Source organism: Oncorhynchus clarkii, chromosome 9 (assembly GCF_045791955.1).
Source record: "Oncorhynchus clarkii lewisi isolate Uvic-CL-2024 chromosome 9, UVic_Ocla_1.0, whole genome shotgun sequence".
Taxonomy (NCBI): domain Eukaryota; kingdom Metazoa; phylum Chordata; class Actinopteri; order Salmoniformes; family Salmonidae; genus Oncorhynchus; species Oncorhynchus clarkii.
The window spans coordinates 54,572,754-54,588,814 of NC_092155.1; the positions used below are offsets into that span (position 1 = coordinate 54,572,754).

General features: G+C 41.2%; 1 protein-coding gene across 1 annotated transcript in view; it reads left to right on the plus strand.

The window, feature by feature from the left end:
* Positions 1-16,061, plus strand: part of LOC139416578 (zinc finger and BTB domain-containing protein 17-like) — a 19,002-nt gene continuing 2,941 nt past the window's right edge. Inside the window, exons 1-14 of the mRNA XM_071165407.1 lie at positions 1-196; positions 1,327-1,532; positions 9,686-9,865; positions 10,072-10,401; positions 10,486-10,575; positions 10,759-10,967; positions 11,923-12,065; positions 12,307-12,607; positions 13,405-13,492; positions 13,784-13,900; positions 14,296-14,416; positions 14,498-14,628; positions 15,425-15,697; positions 15,895-15,984. Coding sequence (XP_071021508.1) covers positions 195-196; positions 1,327-1,532; positions 9,686-9,865; positions 10,072-10,401; positions 10,486-10,575; positions 10,759-10,967; positions 11,923-12,065; positions 12,307-12,607; positions 13,405-13,492; positions 13,784-13,900; positions 14,296-14,416; positions 14,498-14,628; positions 15,425-15,697; positions 15,895-15,984 — 2,281 coding nt within the window. The 5' untranslated portion in view covers positions 1-194. The remainder of the gene's footprint in view (positions 197-1,326; positions 1,533-9,685; positions 9,866-10,071; positions 10,402-10,485; positions 10,576-10,758; positions 10,968-11,922; positions 12,066-12,306; positions 12,608-13,404; positions 13,493-13,783; positions 13,901-14,295; positions 14,417-14,497; positions 14,629-15,424; positions 15,698-15,894; positions 15,985-16,061) is intronic.

Genomic DNA, 16,061 nt, shown 5'->3' on the forward strand with positions numbered 1-16,061 from the left:
GCGTGCGCAATATGTAAACCATCCACCCGGCCACTATCAATCGATCAGAGAGTGGAAGATGGGGGTAAATCGAGCCTGTGGGGCTAGATCGATCACCGAAAAACTCGATTGAAGGAATTCAACGGATGGTGTTAAAATAGTACAAAACAACACCATAACAAGCGTTTGGAGCGGGAAATTCAGCGATCATCAAGATGTATTTTGAATGTACGTCTTTTGAAAGATGGTGCATGCTTAAAGCACACAATGAGGCTCTAAGGACGGGCAGAACGAAAGGCCCCAAAACATGTATGTTTAGGCAGGCTAAATTAATCCCGGATAGCGAATGTAGAAGGATATAGTATTCGTAATCAATCCGCTGCATCGTCAACCCAACAAAAATGCAAGATGTTCCTTGAAAACGACCAACATTATGTCTCGTCGATTATTAAACTAGGACTCTGATATTAATAATCGGGAGGCCATATAGGTGGTATAGGCCAACTCTTTTGATAAATTTAATTTTGCATTGCTATAAATGGAATATTTTAACATCTTTATCTATAAAACAACCCCATCCATATCTTGTGAGCACCGATGATTTGGTTGTCAGGCTATGTCAAATTATTAAATTGCATGTCATAAATCACCCAGGAATACAACTAGCTGTAGGTGATTATACTGTATCATCATATTAGTCACATTTGAAGTGAGAATCCCCTCCAGTCATGGCTTTTTACATTTCCAAACATTTTGATAAGTTTGACAGTGGTAATGTGTTACCTCATCTGATTGACTAAATCCAACACAACCCATATTTACTCAGTGGTGTAAAGTACTTCAGTAAAAATATTTGAAGATACTACTTAAGTCGCTTTTTGGGGTGTCTGTACTTTACTATTCATATTTGTGACAACTTTTACTTCAATACATTCCTAAACAAAAATATGTACTTTTTACTCCATACATTTTCTCTGGCAGCCAAAAGTACTTGTTACTTTTTGAATGCTTAGCATCCATGGTCATCCTTACTGCCTCTGATCTGGTGGACTCACTAAACACATGCTTTGTTTGTTAATGATGTCTGAGGGTTGGAGCATGCCCATGTCTATCCGTATATGCAAAAAAAGCAAGAAAATTATGCTGTCTAGTTTGCTTTATATAAGAAATGTGACATTATTAACTTCTGACACTATATTTGATAGTATATTTAAAACCAAATACTTTTACTCAAGTAGTATTTTACTAGGTGACTTTCACTTTTACTTGAGTCATTTTCGATTAAAGCATCTATACTTTTACTCAAGTATGACAAGTACTTTTTCCACCACTGCCCACTCTCACCAGGATGGACTTTCCCTGGCACAGTGGCAAGGTTTTGGAACAGCTCAACCGCCAGCGCCAGCTGGGACTGCTGTGTGACTGTACCTTCGTGGTGGACGGGGTGGACTTCAAGGCCCACAAGGCCGTGCTCGCTGCCTGCAGCGCCTACTTCCACACCCTCTTTCTGGACCAGAAGGATGTGGTGCACCTGGACATCAGCAATGCAGCAGGTACATCCGACTGGGTACAAACTGGTTGAATCAATGTTGTATCAACGTAAACATTTGAGAGTGAAATTTCAACCACCGGATTATGTCATCATGGTGACTTAATTTCAACACAGACAAATCTTGTATCAAATGTTTTATTTGTACTTTTAAAACAATGTCATATTATTATATTTTTGTATTTAACTAGACAAGTCAGATAAGAACATATTCTTACTTACAGGACAGCGGGTTAACTGCCTTGTTCAGGGGCAGAATGACCTAGTCACCTCAGGGATTCGATCTAGCAACCTTTCGGTTACTGGCCCAACGCTCTAACCACTAGGCTACCTGCCACCCCAATATAAGAAAAAATACAATAGGCTGGTCAGCACCTCCTACTGGAGAATAGATCTATCTACAGCTATCCTTTGGTCTCCCATCCGATGTTTTAACCAAGCCCAGCTTAGCTATATTAATTATTTGTCAATGACTATTACCAATGTGCTGTCGTGAGAATGATTGTTGAGAGATCTCCACTTAAAAACGACACTGATTCGCTTTTGCTATTGAAGTCATTCCAAAGGGTATATTTAACAGAGCAAATTAAATGTGATCATACATTATCAGTCATCAATGATGCTATTTATCCCTACAGTATGTAACAAGTCATCAACAGCAATTGAACCCAGAATTCAGCTAAAAATAGACAATAAAATAGGACTGGTTGATTTCAAATTTAATGATATTTAGTGATATTGCATTGTGTTTGGTTGTGAACCCAACCAAATATCAACATTTTAAGGAGATCATTTGAAGGAGACAGTTTCATCTGTGCCACTGACTTAGTCTTGCTCAGGGTTGGGGAGTAACGGATTCCATGGAATCCATTACATATGTTAAAAAGAAAAATGCTCTTGCAACCACTTTGCAATACGGAATTGAGACCAAAGGCTTAAGAGAAGTTTCAAGTGTTTAATACCATGGATACAGTCAGCTGAGCGCGTACATTTAGAAAACTCACAACACATGTTATACTCTTCCCTTGTAGGTGTCACATGTCACCTCCCCAGCTATACATTTTATGACCCCAATGAGTTTCCCTCTGGTTCCCTTGTGGAATGTCCATGGTTCTCTCTTTGTTTAGCCAGATGTCAGAATCACACCCTGTCCATCATCTGTTCTGGGCCTGACCCTGCTCTCTGATCCTAGGCAGTTTCCTAGAAAAGAAAAAATAGCAAATACACAGTTTCATGGCCTAAACTCCATTAATACTCACAGTAATCATTCACTAAACAGGATACAAACAAACTACAGTTTAATTTGAAACATGTTACATTTTAATAGACTCCATCACATATAAGGGATTACAAAAAAAACGGTAACTGGAATCCGTTACCAGCTAAAATATTGTAATCCGATTACATATACTTTTGAAAAACTAGATGATTACTTTGAGGATTACTTTCTGCATTTAAAAGTATGTTTGCGGAAAAAAAATCTTTGTCACTTCTGTTTTCTCAATGACATTTAAATCAGCATAGAAAAGAGGCGCAAATGTAAGTTAGTTACACCTGAGCGAGTCTGACCACAAGTCAGAGAACACTATAATGACACACCAAATGGGTTTGATGGATCGCGGGAAAAGAGCAGGAATAGGCTTTTGTAGGCTACAGTCCAAGCAATGTGCGACTGCTGTCAGCATCCAAAGATTATCCAACTTGAATAAACACTTGGAGGTAAGGGTGACAGCAGTGTAGTCTATGGTGATACAGATATCACTTATTGATATCTACATAGCGCAATGATGTGAATTACACTGCTGCTCTCTCATTTAGCTATTTGCGCCTTATGGATTGTGGTTGTTGTGTGGATGGCTGTTCACAAATCTAAATGTGTATTTAAAGTAGGGTTGCACATTCTGGGGAATATTCAGAGGTGGAAACTTTCCATGGGAATATATGGGAATTAACAGAAATATATTGAAATTAATATTAATTTAAATGTAAATGTTTTTTACATTGGATATATTTACCATATCATATGGGGACAGAAACATAAACATTTTATCTTATCATAAGTATACATAATTGCAAATGATTAAATCCTTCCAATAGAAAAAATAAAAACAATTAGTTACGAATTTAATTAAATTTGTTGACTCTTCACATGGGATGATTTCACTGAACAACAAAAGAAAGGGAATATTGAATGATTCCCAATGATCCATCGCATCTCCCAAAAACGTTTTCAACAAAGTCTAAAAACTAAAGCTTTGGTTGTCTTCCTCTCAGGCTTCCATGTCTTCTCCCTGGACCTGCTCAATGTCCACCTCTTGAACATCAGACTCTGAGGCCTCATCTACACTGTCACTTTCCAATCTTGAGGATGAGGATGGCTTGTTGTCAGGCTCAAAAAGCCTCAAATTTGCCCAGATGGCCACCAATTTTTCAGCCCTTTCTATTGGTCAGGCTGTTTCGTGCTTTGGTGTGTGTGTTCCCAAACAAGGACCAGTTGCGCCTTGAGGCGGCTGATGTTGGTGGGATTTGGAGGATGATGGAGGTAACAGGGGAAAGAGCCTCAGATCCACAAGTTCCCTTCCACCAGGTAGCTGATGAGATATGTTGGCACGACTGCCATAATTGCATCTCCATCCCAAAGCACTTGCTTGGAAGTGTACTTCGCAAGACTGCCAAGAACCTTGCCCTCATCCAGGCCAAGGTGGCGAGACACGGTAGTGATGATACCATAGGCCTTGTTGATCTCTGCACCAGACAGGATGCTCTTGCCAGCATACTTGGGGTCCAACATGTATGCTGCAGCGTGTATGGGCTTCAGGCAGAAGTCTTCACACTTTTTGATGTATTTCAGAACTGCAGTTTTCTCAGTGAAATGGGCAGGGCAGTACAGATTTCTTCCCTTATATCTGCAAGCAGAGTCTGAACATTAGACAGGATGGCATTGTCTCTCTCAAGCCGTGCAATGGCTACTGCTATAGGTTTCAGGAGTTTCAGGCTGCTTACCACTCTCTCCCAAAACACATCATCCAGGAGGATCCTCTTGATGGGGCTGTCCATATCGGCAGACTGTGATATGGCCATTTCTTGGAGAGACTCCTTCCCCTCCAGGAGACTGTCAAATATGATGCCAACACCACCCCAACGGGTGTTTCTGGGCAGCTTCAATGTGGTGCTCTTATTCTTCTCTTTGCTTGGTGAGGTAGATTGCTGCTATAACTTGATGACCCTTCACATACCTAACCATTTCCTTGGCTCTCTTGTAGAGGGTATCCATTGTTTGCACTGCCATGATGTCCTTAAGGAGCAGATTCAATGCATGAGCAGCACAGTCAATGGGTGTGATGTGAGGGTAGGACTCCTCCACTTTAGACCGAGCAGCCTTCATGTTCGCAGCATTGTCTGTCACCAGTGCAAATACCTTCTGTGTTCCAAGGTGATTGATGACTGCCTTCAGCTCATCTGCAATGTAGAGACCGGTGTGTCTGTTGTCCCTTGTGTCTGTGCTCTTGTAGAATACTGGTTGAGGGGTGGAGATTATGTAGTTAATTATTCCTTGCCCACGAACATTCAACCACCCATCAGAGATGATTGCAATACAGTCTGCTTTCTCTATGATTTGCCTGACCTTCACTTGAACTCTGTTGAACTCTGCATCCAGCAAATGAGTAGATAAAGCATGTCTGGTTGGAGGGGTGTATGCTGGGCAAAGAACATTCATAAATCTCTTCCAACACACATTGCCTGTGAGCATCAGAGGTGAACCAGTTGCATACACAGCTCAAGCAAGACATTCATCAGCATTTATCTGACTACGTTCCTCCATTGAGTCAAAAAAACTTCTGATTCCAGGAGGACCATGAGCTGTTGCTATCGATAAGGTGTCTGATTCATCATTTTCACCTTGAATAGAAGTAGAGGGACTTTTGTCAGAGGTTGCTTATTGTGAGCGCTAAGGGAACTTTATGCACTTGGCTGATTCTGAAACTGTGTTGCATTCTTCACATATGATTTGGCACAGTATTTGCAAATGTACACATCTTTTCTTTCTATATTAGCTGCAGTGAAATGTATCTACACATCAGATGGTGCCCGCTGTAAAGATTATAAAAAATAAAAAATACAATTCCATGTACAGATAGATAGTTAAGCAGTTAGATTAAACAACTCCTTTGTAGGATAAATGTTTTCAAATGAAACATGTATGGAAACAGGTGAATTAACACTCCTCAGTTAGCAGACTCAAGCAAGCTAAAACCCACATGGTAGCAAAAACTAACTTGCAGAAATTGTTAATAAGTTAGAAATGATTTAAACACACTTTGCTGTAGGCTACTATTTACTAGTTAACAAAAAATAATGTATGTCATATATATTCACCCCACCCAGTATTGTAATCAAAACTTTCCAGAATGCATGTAGTCCTTGGCTCAGACAGTGTAGTAGTGTGGGCTCAATAGCATCTCATTAGTGTGCAAGATCTTGAGAATCAGCTGTACATGTGATGGAAGAGTGCACTGCACATGTGATGAAGAATGCACTGTGCATGCCATTCCATTGAATTGGGGATAGTTTATCCAAAATATGCCACAAGACCTACAATTCCCTTATGTGTATCCCACAAAAACGGTTCACTGTTATAAGCTAACTTTTTTTGATGAATTAAAGCAAAATTCCCCAATTTCCCGTGCTTAACTACCTATGGAAAATTTCCAGAAAGTTTCTGGAAAGTTTTTTGACTCTTTGCAACCCTAATTTGAACTCAATAATGATTGAATTCAAGAAGTTTAAGCTGCCTATATATCATTGTTTTTGAAACCAGTGGGACAGACAGTGAATAATGTGCTCTTGCAACAGCTGCACAGTGCGGATCCCAGCCTATGGAATAAAAGTAGGGCTTTTATTATTCAATCTAATTCATGCTGATAAAACATTTGAATCCATAGACCTAATGGACACATGTTCAAACTCGGACACTTTTTATAGATTAAAGGGGCAATCTGTAGTTGATACATATATTTTTGGACTTAGAAATTATATATATATATATATATATATATATATATATATATATATATATATATATATACAGTGCCTTGCGAAAGTATTCGGCCCCCTTAAGTTAATACTTTGTAGCGCCACCTTTTGCTGCGATTACAGCTGTAAGTCGCTTGGGGTATGTCTCTATCAGCATTTGTGAACAGCAGTTTTCAGTTCTTTCCACAGATTCTCGATTGGATTCAGGTCTGGACTTTGACTTGGCCATTCTAACACCTGGATATGTTTATTTTTGAACCATTCCATTGTAGATTTTGCTTTATGTTTTGGATCATTGTCTTGTTGGAAGACAAATCTCCGTCCCAGTCTCAGGTCTTTTGCAGACTCCATCAGGTTTTCTTCCTGTATTTGGCTTCATCCATCTTCCCATCAATTTTAACCATCTTCCCTGTCCCTGCTGAAGAAAAGCAGGCCCAAACCATGATGCTGCCACCACCATGTTTGACAGTGGGGATGGTGTGTTCAGGGTGATGAGCTGTGTTGCTTTTACGCAAACGTCTTGCATTGTTGCCAAAAAGTTCAATTTTGGTTTCATCTGACCAGAGAACCTTCTTCCACATGTTTGGTGTGTCTCCCAGGTGGCTTGTGGCAAACTTTAAACAACACTTTTTATGGATATCTTTAAGAAATGGCTTTCTTCTTGCCACTCTTCCATAAAGGCCAGATTTGTGCAATATACGACTGATTGTTGTCCTATGGACAGAGTCTCCCACCTCAGCTGTAGATCTCTGCAGTTCATCCAGAGTGATCATGGGCCTCTTGGCTGCATCTCTGATCAGTCTTCTCCTTGTATGAGCTGAAAGTTTAGAGGGACGGCCAGGTCTTGGTAGATTTGCAGTGGTCTGATACTCCTTCCATTTCAATATTATCGCTTGCACAGTGCTCCTTGGGATGTTTAAAGCTTGGGAAATCTTTTTGTATCCAAATCCGGTATCTCGGACCTGCCTGGTGTGTTCCTTGTTCTTCATGATGCTCTCTGCGCTTTTAACGGACCTCTGAGACTATCACAGTTCAGATGCATTTATACGGAGACTTGATTACACACAGGTGGATTGTATTTATCATCATTAGTCATTTAGGTCAACATTGGATCATTCAGAGATCCTCACTGGACTTCTGGAGAGAGTTTGCTGCACTGAAAGTAAAGGGGCTGAATAATTTTGCACGCCCAATTTTTCAGTTTTTGATTTGTTAAAAAAGTTTGAAATATCCAATAAATGTCGTTCCACTTCATGATTGTGTCCCACTTGTTGTTGATTCTTCACAAAAAAATACAGTTTTATATCTTTATGTTTGAAGCCTGAAATGTGGAAAAAGGTCGCAAAGTTCAAGGGGGCCGAATACTTTCGCAAGGCACTGTGTATATATATATATATATATATATATATATATATATATATATATATATATATATATATATATATATATATATTGATTCTTGAAGAATATACATTCTAAATGCCTCAGGAGTTTAGTTCAACTGTTACACTCCATGATACCCCAAAACATAAGATTGTTTTTCGCCAATGTTTATTAACATTGTAAATGTAAACACTGTATAGCCTCAACACAGTTACAACAATCATTTTGATATCATGGATGGTCAGTCCTTGCATCCATAGCACTGCCTATTAATCTGAGAGGGCCCATCCCTCAGCTTTTTACCAAAACAGAGATGGGGCAACCGTTTTATTATTGTTTCATCTTTGGATTTGCCCTTTAAACAGCTGCATATTATCAAGATATCAAAGTGTCACCAACTAAAAGGTAAACAGTAGGCCTACAGCAAATGCAGCATATGGCATTCATTTTTCACATGTAAACAGCACTTTTCGGTAGTGCTCTAAGCATGCCATTCCATGAGCGCCGCATTTATTTTTGAACTTGAATCAATGAGCCCAATCAGTCCTCCATGACAACAAAATCATAAACAACAGAGTTGGGCTGGATAATAAATCTTTAGTTTTGGGGTTATGCTCTGGTGAAACAATATGGCTAATTTAGACTTCCTTATTTCCCCATCCTATTCTTGAAGATCAAAGGGTATAATATTTATTGGAATGACTGGAATTCTGATAGACTTTGGTTTTTAATGTAAAGATATAATTTAATGGAATTATTATATGTAGTAGAAAGCGTTGGTTTAGAAGAAGCCTACATAACCAACCCATAAAGTAAAAATGTACATCCATATATGGCCAGCTATGTAAACTTTAACATTGATTTATCCTGCAATAGATGTCGTTCAATTGGTAACATTCATTTTTGTCTTCTTCTAATGCCACTTAAGGGGTAAGTCATCTAAAAGTAACTGAATGTAATCAGATTACATTAGAGGTTGGGTAATCCAAAAGTTACATTACTGATTACAGTTTTGGAGGTAACTAGTAACTGTAACGGATTACATTTAGAAAGTAACCTACCCAACCCTGGTGTTGTTTAGTTCCAGTTTATCTACAAAATAATAATTGATATGTTTGATTTCATGTCTCCTTCTCAAACAAAAATCGAAGTAAAAAAATAGGGCTAAATTATATCAAACTTTATTTAAAGTGCATTTAAAGTTTGATTTGATTTATAGTGTTCAAGATAGCATGCATAAGACATCGCAGATCTGTGGAGATCTTCACAATTGCTGTTATAATCTGTGCAGGATCTTAAACTGCATTGATAATTTGCACCATGTATTTTTAATGTAATCTAACTGCAATCCAGGTCATTTGGTTCTGCTATAAAATGAAGCAAAGTGATATCAAATTCATCTGAACTCTATTTGCTTTACCTTAATATCCAAGACCATGTTGAACGTAATGCTTGAGCTCCTAAGTGGCACAGCGGTCTAAGGCACTGGATCTCATCTCAGCTTGAGGCGTCACTCCAGACACCCTGGTTCGAATCCAGGCTGTATCACAACCGGCTGTGATTGGGAGTCCCATAGGGCGGCGCACAACTGGCCCAGCATCGTCTGGGTTTGGCCAGTGTAGGTCATCATTGTAAATAAGAATTTGTTCTTAACTGACTTGCCTAGTTAAATAAATAAAATAAAATCTGTCTCGCAGTCACAGCAGGGCTCATGGATCCATCCCTGTGTGTATGCTGCAGGTTTGGGCCAAGTCCTTGAGTTCATGTACACGGCCAAGCTTAGTCTGAGTTCTCAGAATTTGGAAGATGTGGTGGCAGTGGCCACATTCCTTCAGATGCAGGAGATAATCAATGCCTGCTCTGCTTACCAGTCGCTGGCTGTCTCCACAACATCCCAGTCAATACAAGACTTAAATGACAGTGAGTACAGTACAAATCAGTACACAAACATTGGTTATTAGTACACAGAAATATCCATCAATAATTAGTATGCTTTCTTTAACAAGCCCACTAATGTTATCCGTCATAGCTTTGCACAGCTGAAGCAAGCACACTGATTTTCTTCAGGAAATGTACATTTTGTGGTTTATATTGCTCTCTCCCATAATCTCTTCCAAACCATAAAGACAAGATTGAGGAAGGAGAGCAGAACATAGAGAAGGTGCCATCAGAGACATGGTCACATGACGAGGAGATGCTAAAAACAGCAGATGACGGAGGGTCAAAGGGCGTTCAGGAAGACCCGAACGAGAGCACCCCAGACGATGGACAGATCAACAGTAAGACCCCCGACAAACCCAACCCACAGACCCCGGGGAGAGGAAGACCCTCCAAAACCTCCAACTACGCCGCACCAAGAAAAGCCACAGCAGAGAGAGAGGAGATGGAGGTGGAGAGCCCTACTAAAGATGTGCCTGAGTGTCAAGATGACCACTCGGATGTGGACTACACTCCCAGTAAGTGAATTAGTCTTCATACTTTTCATTGGTGATCTGTATGTTTAATATTGCTGTGCGGATAAAGATGTATTTTGTTCTTAGAGTTTCCATTCAAGTCTGAAGCCGGTATATCTTACATGAGTACCAGGAGAAGAAGGACAAGGAGAGCTCCTCATCGCAACCACTCTCAGGGTAAACAAACAGCTTGACTGACCTTCCTACCTAGGAGCAATCACTAATCTGCCATGCTTTCTCCTACCCAATCATGCTAGATCAGTGACTACTTCGAGGAAGGAAAGATGGACGGCTACATTTTCAAAACATTTGACTGCAGTGGGCCACAGTGTCTGATGGTTATACAATTCCTCTTCATAGATAATGACTCCGATGAGGGGAACAGCGCATCAAAGACGGTAAATGAAGAAAAAGAGGTTGAAGAGGGTGAGATGGATGAAGAAGACGAGGATGAGGGAGAAGATGGCCAGGGGACGGAGAGCGGAGAGGAGAGGAAGCAGCTCCAGTCGGGTGCCGTCACCGACCGCACCGAGTCACGGTCCTACGGCTCTGTGACGCACAAGTGTGAGGTGAGGACCGTGTGTGTTTGCGTGTGCTAGTTTGAGTGTGTGGTTACTGTAGAAATGTAAAGGATTGAATGTTTTTGGATGATCCATTCCCTATTAGAGGAGGACTTATTGTTTTGAACTGTGTATTCATATAGACAAAATTGTCTTCAAAAAGTAAGGAGGACCAAGGCACTACATTTTGGAATGAAACCAAGATTTATTTTTAACTGACTTGTTTCGGTTGCATGGCCTTTGTCAGGGGGTACGATGATACACAATTATTTTGAACCAAGCATTTTACAAACAACCCTGATTAGAGGGAATAGTCAGTCATTGGATAACACCTAGTAAAAAATAATATACCATGAACAAAAATATAAACGCAACATGAAAGTGTTGGTCCCATGTTTCATGTGCAGAAATAAAAGATCCCAGACATTTTCCATAAGCACAAAATCTTTATTTCTCTCAAATTCTGTGCTCAAATTTGTTTACATCCCTGTTAGTGAGCATTTCTCCTTTGCCAAGATAATCCATCCACTTGAAAGGTGTGGCATATCAAGAAGCTGATTAAACAGCATGATCATTAAACAAGTGCACCTTGTGCTGTGGACAATAAACAGCCACTCTAAAATGTGTAGTTTTGTCACACAACACAATGCCACAAATGTCTCAAGTTTTGAGGGAACATGGAATTGGCATATTGACTGCAGGAATGTCCACCAGAGCTGTTACCAGAAAATGGAATGTTAATTTCTCTAACATAAGCATAGATTTAGGCTTAATTAATGTATTTCAATTTACATATTTCCTTATATGAATTGTAACTCAGTAAAATCTTTGAAATTGTTGCATGTTGCATTTATATTTTTGTTCAGTATACATTCAAAATGGTCTACTAGAGAATATTGCATTCACATTCATGTAATTCGGGATTGAGCATATCTAACTCACTAAATTGCCATGTATTTTCTAGGACTGTGGAAAGAAGTTCACCCACACGGGTAACTTCAAAAGACACATCCGCATTCACACAGGAGAGAAACCTTTCAGCTGCCGTGACTGCCACAAGGCCTTCTCCGACCCGGCTGCCTGCAAGGCTCACGAGAAAACACACAGGTTAGTATCAACCTCATCACTCATCTCTTTGGCCCAATGCCAAACAAATCCCTTAGTGTTCAATAACAACCCTTTGTATGACAGAGACGATACGCATTTGTGCAACACGTCCTCTTGTAAAATAGTTATTAATTGATAATAACAATGATCAAATTGATAGTGAATTAAAAATCAAGACAGTCATAGTAATCACAGTTTCATAGCATCAACATAGCATCAGCATTTCTCTCTCTCTGTGTAGCCCCCTGAAACCCTACTGCTGCTCCTCGTGTGGGAAGAGCTACCGGCAGATCAGCCTACTCAACCTGCACCGGAAAAGGCACACAGGCAAGGCCCGATACAGCTGCAAGGACTGTGGCAAGCTCTTCACCACATCTGGCAACCTGAAGCGCCACATTCTGGTGCACAGTGGCGAGAAGCCGTATCACTGCAACTACTGCGACCGGGCCTTCTCCGACCCCACCGCTAAGATGCGCCACCTTGAGACCCACGACGCAGACAAGGGCCACAGCTGTCCACACTGCGATAAGCGCTTCAACCAGGTTAAGACCACTTCTTGACCACTACATTGACCAGTATTGGGGATAGTAGGGAGAATTTGACCTGCATGTAAATAGTTGGGAGATAGTGTGGCAATGTGTTTGAGCAGTGGTGGGAAAAGTACTCAATTGTCATACTTGAGTAAAAATAGATACCTGAAAAGAAAATGACTCAAGTAAAAGTGAAAGTCACCCAGTAAAATACTCTTTAGTCATTATTTATTTTTTAAGTCAAAGTTTCCAGTTTTAAATGTACTTAAGTACAGTGGTGGAAAAAGTACTAAATTGACATACTTGAGTAAAATTAAATGCTCTACATTAAATTCCTTATATTAAGCAAAATAGACAGCGAAAATGTTATTACATTTTTTATTTACAGACAGACAGGGGTACACTCTGACATCATTTACAAAGTGGAATTTGTGTTTAGTGAGTCCACCAGATCAGAGGCAGTAGGGATGACATTGCGTTATATTGATAGGTGCGTGAATTGGACAATATTGCTGTCAAAATGTAAAAAAAGTACTTTTGGGTGTCAGGGAAAATGCATGGGAGTAAAAAAATACATATTGTCTTTAGGAATGTAGTGGAGTAAAAATCAACATTTTCAAAAATATAAATACCCCCAAAAAGTACATACTCAAAAAGTAAATACTCTAAAGTATTTAAACTTAGTTACTTTACACCGCTGTGTTTGATTTAAGTAGCCCTATTTTGTACAATCCTGTATATAGTCGCTCTCTATCCTTGCATTGAAATGTTGAACTGTATCTAACCTGGCTATTCCTCTGTCTGGACAGACTGGGAATCTAAAGGCTCACCTGAAGATCCACATCACAGACGGCCCTCTGAAGTGCAAAGAGTGTGGCAAACAGTTCACCACTTCCGGTAAAACCAGACCAGACATGGACTTCCGAACCTGTATTCATAAAGCATCTCAGAGAGTAGGAGTGCTGATCTAGGATCAGGTACTCACTGTCCATGTAATCTTATTCATTATGATCTAAAAGGCAACACTGGTCCTAATAAGATTACATGGACAGGGAGGGGACCTGAACCTAGATCAGTACTCTTACACGCTTTATGAACACAGGCCCTGGTCTCTCGATGTGTTGATATATAACTAGTCTCTGGTCTTCGCATTGATATATATATATAACTGTAGTCTTTGATTCCCAGGGAACCTGAAGAGACACCTGCGTGTGCACAGTGGGGAGAAGCCCTATATCTGTATGCACTGCCAGAGAGCTTTCGCTGACCCAGGGGCACTGCAGAGACACGAGCGCATACACACAGGTAACAGTCCTGGATTTAAAGGATTATGTTCACATTGACCTCTTTCTTTGTATTTTTTATTTATCATTTATTTAACTAGGCAAGTCAGTTAAAAACAAATTCTTATTTACAATGATGGACAACAATGATGGACAACGCTGGGCCAATTGTGCGGCGCTCTATGGGACTCCCAATCACGGCCGGCTGTGATACAGCCTGGAATCGAACCAGGGTCTGTAGTGACGCTTCTAGCACTGAGGTGCAGTGCCTTATTCCGCTGCGCCACTCGGGAGCCCAAACATGTGTAGCCTAAACATGTGCAAAAAGAACAGGGAATGCCTGTGCATTGCATGATAGGTTGGAGACTGTCATGTAATTGTAGTGTCTGTGTGCATGCTTGTGTGTGGGTCCTGTAGGGGAGAAGCCGTGTCTGTGCCGGATCTGTGGGAAGGGGTTCACCCAGGCCAGTTCACTCATTGCTCATGTCCGCCAGCACACCGGAGAGAAGCCCTATGTCTGCGACCGCTGTGGCAAAAGGTAAACACACACACACACACTATAATCCTATTGATGTAACATAGAGCCCTTTTTGTCTTGATGCCCTATCTCCAACTCCAGGTTTGTCCAGTCCAGTCAGCTGGCCAATCACATCCGTCACCATGATAACATCCGGCCACACAAGTGTCACAACTGCAAAAAGGCGTTTGTCAACGTCGGGGACCTCTCCAAGCATATCATCATTCACACAGGTAGGAAGACATGGAATGTACAACTAACTGTGAGTGAGAAAGTACGGTTCGCTGGGAGTAGTGGATAATAATGGATAGTCAAAGAAGTCTATAATATGTCACTATCTTGTGGAATATAGGTATCTTGATCTAGTTAAGAAAACAAAGCTGTTGGGTAGCTGGGCACATTCTTTCCCCTCCAGCTTTAGTGTGCCTCCAACCTCCTTCCCCTGAGGTATAACATTAACTGCATTAGTCTACCTTCCCCCTTCAAGTAATTCTCCCCCACGGGTGGTGTCTGAGATATCACCTGTGACTAATGTGGTCAAATAACACAAGTGTGTAACCTGGGCACTAATTCGATACAGTTTACCCACGCTCTAACCGCAGCAGGTAGCCTAGCGGTTAGAGCGTTGGGCCTGCAACCGAAAGGTTGATAGTTCGAATCCCTGAGTCGACAAGGTGAAAAATCTGCTGATCTATCACTTAACCCTAATTGCTCCAGAGTTGCTGTCAATAATGGCTGATCCCTGGCCATGACCCGGTCTCCGAGGGAGCGGGATACACAAGTATAAGCACCCCCTATTAAAAAATAAATAGCATTAATCACATTTATTGTCCCCCATGATGAAATCAGGGGGAGGGGGATGGACGGACGGGCTATGGATCTGTACATTCGTAAGTCACGCGATATCAGACACCACTGGCCCGATCTTGACTAAACTTACAGTGATTGGCCCAATGGGGATGCTGCGTCATTCTTGGGGGAGGACATGTTTACTGTTGCATTGTTCTCTTTTTTTTTACCATCCCCTAGGAGAGAAGCCCTTCCTGTGTGACAAGTGCGGTCGCGGGTTCAATCGTGTCGACAATCTACGCTCCCACGTCAAGACCGTCCACCAGGGTAAGGCTGGGATGAAGCACCTGGTGGTTGCCGGGGGTGACAGTGATGACGGGGGTGACGGGTTCCATGGCGGGTCGGCCTCGGAGATGGACGAAAATGAGATCAACATAGTCACTGTCACCACCGAGGACATCGTCACCCTGGCGACGGAGGCCCTGGCTGGCAGCACTGTGTCCCAGCTGACAGGTCAGATGGAGCGCATGCTGGGTAATGTAGTTCAGACGGGTGGGAGAAGGGGACTATGCAAGGGATGTGACTGTAAAAGGAATGGGATGAAAGGAAGGTGGCTGTGTAAGAGTAAGAAGGAAATGGACTCAGAACAAAGGGAATAATAAAGAAAATTCTCCTGCCATGTGTTTATATGGGATTCTGTCTGTTTCCAGTGGTGCCTGTGGTTGCATCAGTGTCAGCAGATGAGACGGAGGCTCTGAAAGCTGAGATTGCGAAGGCTGTGGAGAAGGTGCAGGAAGCAGGTGAGACTGGCCACACACAGCTTTGAATAGCTTTTACTATTCATAACTTCCTCATACATCCTCACTGTCTATCTCCT